This window comes from Artemia sp. Qi Xiang Cuo, chromosome 4, assembly GCF_049724085.1.
Source record: "Artemia sp. Qi Xiang Cuo chromosome 4, ASM4972408v1, whole genome shotgun sequence".
In the NCBI taxonomy this organism is placed as follows: Eukaryota; Metazoa; Arthropoda; class Branchiopoda; order Anostraca; family Artemiidae; genus Artemia; species Artemia sp. Qi Xiang Cuo.
Genome location: NC_142797.1, coordinates 89,369,095 through 89,376,347, shown reverse-complemented (window position 1 = coordinate 89,376,347; position 7,253 = coordinate 89,369,095). Strand labels below are relative to the sequence as shown.

The following is a 7,253-nucleotide window of genomic DNA, read 5'->3' as shown; positions in this document are numbered from 1 at the left end:
GTTTGACCAAAATAGCTATTTTAAAATTTGATTGAATGTTTTTGGAGAGATAGCAGCTAAAGATGGCATGGGAGGTGGTTGGCAGCCCTCCAGCCACTTTAAAACATCCCTTTTATTATGTTCCGAAAATTTTAAGTTATTACCCTCAGCCGTTTTTAAGATATTTGAGATTCGCCTTTTTTGATAAGCTGGATGCACATAGTGCCTTTTGACTTAGTTTAACATACCCCTTAATATTCTTTAAAGTTCCACCTTAATACCCTTGGCCTTTTCGAATGCACCACGAGTCAAAACTTTCCCCTTTTCCAGATGATAAATCCTCATGTAAACAATGGTTAAAATGCGTAATATACAATCCTTGCCAGATCTGTGGCGGGCATGACATCCCTGAAGGCATAGCTATTTAGTTTTTTGAATATTTTGAAGAAAAAGATAGTTACAAGATTTTGACCTCTTTTGATGAGAGAGGCATATAAAAAGGACAAGAAGGGGAGGGGCTGGTTGATCTCCAATCTTTCTTCAACATTCCCTCAACATACCGTGAACCTCTCAACCTAATACCCTTAGCCATCTCTTAGATATAGCTAATATTCCCTTTTCACAATTAGAAGGATTTCTTGTCGTAATTGGCATATCTTTCAGCATTTCCTAAAATTTTCACCGTAATACTCTACAATTTCTTAGAGATCCAGAATCAAACATGCCCTCTTTTCTTAATAAAGACCTCATTTGTTTACAATGGGGGTCTTACATAATTTAAGTCCTTTGACTGGGGGCTGGGAGGTGCCAAACCCAGAGGTATTGTTATTTCACCTGATGAATAAAGACTATTTTGAACAAAGTGACTCAGTCTCAAAATTTTAGTTAGATGTATTTGTGGAAAAGGGGCAAGGGGGTGGTTGCCCTTTGATTACTTTTGACTCTTAAAAAGGGCAATAGAACTTTTGATTTTCAATTGAAGAATCCCCTCTAAAGATTATGCTACGTCCCATTCCATAAAAACCTCATATATTAACAATTGGCAACTTGCAGAACTCATTACTCTTGCTCCAGGGGCTGGGGGGTTGTCAACCCAGAGGCATAGTTTTTTGGCCAATGCACTATTTTGAATAAAATAGTTATCTAAAAATTTTGGGGAAACGGGTGTGAGGGGCTAGTTGCCCTCTGATCTTTTCTGACTCTTAAGAGGGGCACTGTAAGTTTCAATTTGTAATCAAATGAGCCCCTTATGAAGTTTATACAACCACCCCTTCCACATGAAGTGCCTCTGGGGAAAACAATAGTAAATAAAAAATAATAAATTAAGGTATAAGTGTACTTTACTAGAAGCAACCCTGTAGTATTGCTTCGGATCAATTTTAGTTTATAGTAAGATTGGGGTAATTTCAAATTAGTCTCCTTTCAAAAAAGGCTTGGATTACGATATAGGATTAAGACTGTAGTTTCTTTGATGTTTAATATGTATCAAATTAAACTGTACAGAAATAGTCAAGTTGTTTTCAACTTTGTTTTTTCTCCTTGCTCGCTATCTTTTGACAGACTACGTTTTACAGCCATATTGTTACTACCTTCGATGAGACACCCAAATTGTAATTACCATTAGTGCTGAATGGTCAGCCCTTTTTTCGTTTTTTCTTTAACTGTGTTCAGCAGTCCGTCTTAATTTATCTTTCATAATAATAATAAGTTGAAAATAAACAATAAACTAACCACATAGAATAATTTGAAGATAATTTTGATTTGAAAGCTTTATCTATATACAAGATTGCATGGTCAAAGAAAGAAAGTGTGATATGCTTTATCATTTAAGTAGCCTCCAGACGAATAAATTTTTATCTAACCTCTTTGACGTAAATCCCCAAAAATACCAACTTAACCATATACTCAATGAATATTTTTGCAAAGAACGTAAATTATTTATTAAGATTTTACAAATTTTCAGCTCGACAACGACTTGTTTGTCAACTTCAACCACACCTCCTACTTTGGCCTGTTTGAACAAAGCTCTGGTTTGACTGTAACCGTAGTATTTTATGTAAACGTTCAAGCGGATGGTACAAATCCTGCTGATATTTCTGCAGTGCTTAACGATATAGAGACCAGACTTGGATCGCAATTCAACTCTGCTTCATATACAATGGACTTAAACACCCTTCAAATTACTAAGAGTCTTATTAAGTGTTCAACAGTGAATACTTGTGCTGCCGGACTTGATAAATACGCATTATGCAGCAATGATCCTAATACTGACGAGCCAGAGTGTACCTGTAGTAGGGGGTAAGTTTAAATATATATATTATATATATATATATATATATATATATTATATATATATATATATATATATATATATATATATATATATATATATATATATATATATATATATATATATATATATATAATTTTTTACTTCATTACAGTGACCTAAATCTTTCATTTTTTGGACATTACAATCTGTCTGGCGCAGCGAAATCGGTCGCACATAACATATATAACATAACCGGTCGTACATCGGTCGAGTATTCATAATGCTTAAAATGTTTTTTCTTTCAACCATAAATTCTTTCGCCTTCATATTCCACCTTGCAAGAACTTGTACAGTTGCATTAGCTCACAAGATTGGGGTTGATAGGCGTATTTTAAAAAAGACTTAAAATACTTACAAATGGTAGATTTTTCTTAATAAAGAGTTTTCTTTTAAATTAGGAAAGATTTTCCCGAGAAAATGTTTTCATAGAAAAGCAAGAATGATGTTAAAACATAAGACAAACAGAATGATCCAAGCCCAAGGTGGCAAGAAATCTCGGTTTTCATCATTTTCGTTATGCGTAAACATGTTCAGTCCACTTTTTTGTGAAATGGAATTATGAGTGCCATCTAGATACATTTTTTTCTGCGTTAATTGGTCTATTCGATAAGTTTTTTAGTCCATTTGTGTCGAAGCTAAATATTTTGCATTTACGTAGCTAGTCCCATTTCAGCCAGTTGTAATTAAGCATAAACCTGTTCAGTTCACTTAAACTTACTTCCCCGGACTGAGCACGTTTATACATTTTCGCGATTTAAACAATCTGGGACTGAGCACATCTAGTTTCATTAGCATCATCAGTGTTACAGTGAAGAAAAAGACATTAGTGAAACATTTCAAAGATTTTGTTATGCTAACACACAGGTTAGTGTTTCAGCTTGTTTTTTTGCTATGTACCAAGCAGATTATAAGTTTCTTAATCAGCTGTCTACTTCAAGAAACTAAATTTAGTTTGAAGAACAGCTGCCCTACATGTTAGTGGTGCTGACCTGGATTAGATCTGGTGATGATAGTCTAAAGATATGCAGGTCACCAAAAATAACCTAAAAGAGGAGAGCAACCCAAGGAAAACCCCAATAATTTTATATATTATTTCCCAGATGACCAAGGTAAAAAAAAAAGTTTGTAAGATATGTTTTATGATAACTTTTTGCTTTACAAGATGAGAGCTGTGAAGTAAAAGGTCAGATAAAGGCATTATACCTTCTACCTCTCTAAGAGAAGCAATTAATAAAACGTCTTCAGAAAGTGCAGAAGAAATAAAAGAACTTATTTGGAATTTCCCAGCTTACGAATCTCATTATTCAAGACAGAGAACTAAGAGAAAGTATCTCTCTTCTAATTTGAACATGAACAAGATTTATTATCTATGTGTTGAAGCCCACAGAACTGCTGGAAAGAAGTTTAAAAGCCTTGTTTTCTATCAAAGAATATTTATGATCATTTCATCCTTGGTTTTACTGCACCAGCAAAAGATTCTTGTGGCAAATGAGAAAAGCTTGTTCTTCAGGAAAAATCTGCCACCAATGACAGAGCTAAAGAAGCAGTCAGAACAGAAAAAGCCACCCATGTATCTGCTTTCACCAAGGCTTGCCGTTCAAAAAAGAGCAAACAGCATCAGCAAAAATTAGTTAAGGAAAACAGGAGGTCTGGTACCTTGACCTGCAGCAGTGCCTACCAACACCAGATCTTAAAACAAAACTTGTTTTCTATAAACAGCAGCTTAAACCTACAATCTCACAGTTCAAATTATCTCTCATACTGAAACACAGTCCTGTAATAGTTCAAACATCAGATAATAAAAACTCCGAGGTTGACACAAACCCATTTTTTCACTTTGATACCAGTTTTGATACTTCGATGAGCATTTGATTTTTTTTAAAGTTTGATATTGAAATAAGTAGTTTTTAAAAACTTGAAACTTTTTGCAATCAAAAAGGAACAAAAATTAATTAAAAAAAAAAACTTTCCGAAAAATAAGTTTTTCATAGAAAAGTAAAAGTCATTTTAACTTAAGCTCAGCAGATACAAATACCTGTTAAAATTTATATTCAAAACGGCCAGAAATCACTATTAAAAAATAAGTGAAACCATAAATTACTATTAAAGGATGAATGAAACGAACAGAAATTAAAAAAACAATCATAGCAAATAACATACAACAAGTAATAATATAAATGAATAAATAGAAATTAAAGCGAGTAAAGCTTAGATTGAATATGAAAATCAAGGTTAAAATGAAAAAAAAATATTTTGCGATTGAAGTATAAATGAAAACTAAAGCAAACAGAAAGTAATCAAATAATTAATGCAAACAAACATACAATAGATACTAATGTAAATGAATTAACATAGATTAAAACGAGTAAAACTTAAATTGAATATGCAAATCAGGCTTGAAACGAACAAAAATCACTACAAAAAATAATTTGGGTATCGTCTCCTTCTCTCACTGTAAAGGTCTAAAACCTACTGCGTCATTGGCGCTTTACTGAAAACTATATGCGTTTGAACAGTCTCGGAAAGTATAAACAACATCAAATTGAATATTTGATGTATAATGATAATAATTGTTGAAAGATTCATCAGTTCAAGAATTTATTTCACTGTAATTTTATTCTTATTGTCAATGTTGCAAGAACTGGAAAAGAAAATATTTGTAATATAATTCGTTTTCAATGAAACGCCAATGACGCAGTAGGCTTTTGGTTTTTACAGTCAAGGAAGGGGGCAGTATCCAAACTCTTGTTTGTAGTGAAACTATATTCGTCTTGAACAATTTTAGAAAGAACTAATAAATTAAAGTGAATATTTGATCTATAATGATATTAATTGCTGAAAGCTCATCAGTTCAAAATATTACTATAATTTTAATATTTATTTTCAATATTAAGTACAAAAGAAAATATTTGTAATAAAATTGGTTTAAATAAAGCGCCAATGAGGCAGTAGGCTTAAGACTTTTACAGTGACAGAAGGAGGCGATACCCAACTCTTGTTTGTAGTGATTTTTGTTTGTTTCAAGCTTGATTTGCATATTCAATTTAAGTTTCGCTCGTTCTAAGATTTACTTATTTATTTACATAAATATCTATTGTATGTTTGTTTGCATTGATTGTTTATTTAATTTCTCTTCGTTTTAAGTCTCATTTATGCTTCAATTGCAAAATACTTTTTTTCGTATTAAGCTTGATTTTCATATTAAATCTAAGCATTACTTACTTTAAAATCTATTTATTCATTTATATTATTACTTGTTGTATGTTTTTTGCTATGATTGTTTATTTAATTTCTGTTCGTTTTGGGTTTAATTTATTCTTTAGTAGTAATTTCGGGTCGTTTTGAGTTTGAATTTTAACAGGTATTTGTATCTGCTGAGCTAAAGTTTAAAATGGCCTTTACTTTTCTTTGAAAAACTTGTTTTTCAGAAAGTTTTTTTAGTTAATTTCCATAAACGGCAGCTTGAATCTACAATCTCACAGTTCAAATTATTTCTCATATTGAAACACAGTCCTGTAACTAACTTTGGCATGAAGCCATGGGAGACAAAGGGGCCAGGGAGGTGTTATCATGCTTGTTCCTCAGCCAATCTAATCTTGCTGAGTCTTTAGAAACTCTGACACCTTTGGCTCACAAAACAAAAATATGTTTATTTCGATATTTTTTTTTTTACTACACATCTCACTTATCTGGTGGCACCCTGTGAAATATCGATCAAAAATTTATAAAGTCAGGTCACACCCACTTAGAGGGTGATCCTGACCATGGCCAAATCGAAAAGGCAAAGAAAACATCTGATATTCTTGTCAGAATACTATGAAATTGGGCTAACTTTGTTCGGTGTTCCAGATGTTAAATACCAATGGTTGCACATGAAATGAAAAAATAAAAAATACTTGACTGTGGTGAATTTTTAAACAAATGTGCACCTAACGAAGTGTTGATACTGAAAAGATTAGTTTTTCTTGGCTAGACATACGTTAGATTCGGTATGAGAAACATTTTGGAATTCTGAAGTTTAAGACAAATCTGAAAGATGAAGATCCGCTTAGAGCCGGGAGGTTGCTGAAAAGAGAATACACAATAACTAAAGTGCTGAGACCAAAATATCCAAAGGGGAAATCAATAAGCAAATCAAAATACGACGATATTATGTCGATGTTCCCACTACTTGATGAACAGTATCATTCTTTTATAAGAACCTCATGTACGAAACTTCATTAGTAGACTTTGTGACTGAATTTCAGAGCACCTTGAAGAGCTGTGAGCCTGATACTTCTTGTTCTTTTACTTTGTGGCTGGTTCTTATACTTTAGACTGAATACTAATTTCTGGCTTTTGTCCTTTTTACTTTTTCCTACAATAAAGAATAAAAGTTTGGTGGACTAAATACGTTTGAGCGATCTATATTTTTTCTATTTCACGTAAAATTATATTTTGCTCAAAGGTGCTCACTCCATTTCCTAGAAAACTATAAAAAATAGATTAATTACAACATCACGACTAGGAAAAGCAGGTAAAGTTTGTTTAGATAATTGTTTTGAAAGCTCTTTTCAACCATATTTCGATTTGCCGGAATTTTTTAAATTTTATTTTCTCTCTCCAGTAAAATTCGAAAAAGTGGACTGAGTAGATTTATGAATAATTTTATGCGGATTTATTCAATCGTATGTTTCTAATTCTACACTAATATGGATGTCTTCCATTGCGTCTTCTACACGCTCGCTTTCTCTGTCCACTGGAGGGCCAAAATAAATTAGAGCTACGAGTCTTTCTTTAATGAATCCTCTTCTTAATCTTCAGTGTGTGTATCTCGCCTATTGTGTATATTTTTTTTCTCTTTAGTCCAAGGGCAACTGCCAGCACTGCTTTCAAGAGTAGTTTGGTAATCGTAAGTTTGAACATAAGGGATTCGCTATCGGCTACGGTATGAGGTAGTCAT

At 32.7% G+C, this 7,253-nt stretch overlaps 1 protein-coding gene across 1 annotated transcript in view; it reads left to right on the top strand.

Annotated features, from left to right (window-relative positions):
• The first annotated feature begins 2,137 nt into the window (after positions 1 to 2,137).
• Positions 2,138 to 7,253, top strand: part of LOC148953608 (uncharacterized) — a 72,406-nt gene continuing 67,290 nt past the window's right edge. The window contains exon 1 of the mRNA XM_089087753.1: positions 2,138 to 2,277. Coding sequence (XP_088943879.1) covers positions 2,138 to 2,277 — 140 coding nt within the window. The remainder of the gene's footprint in view (positions 2,278 to 7,253) is intronic.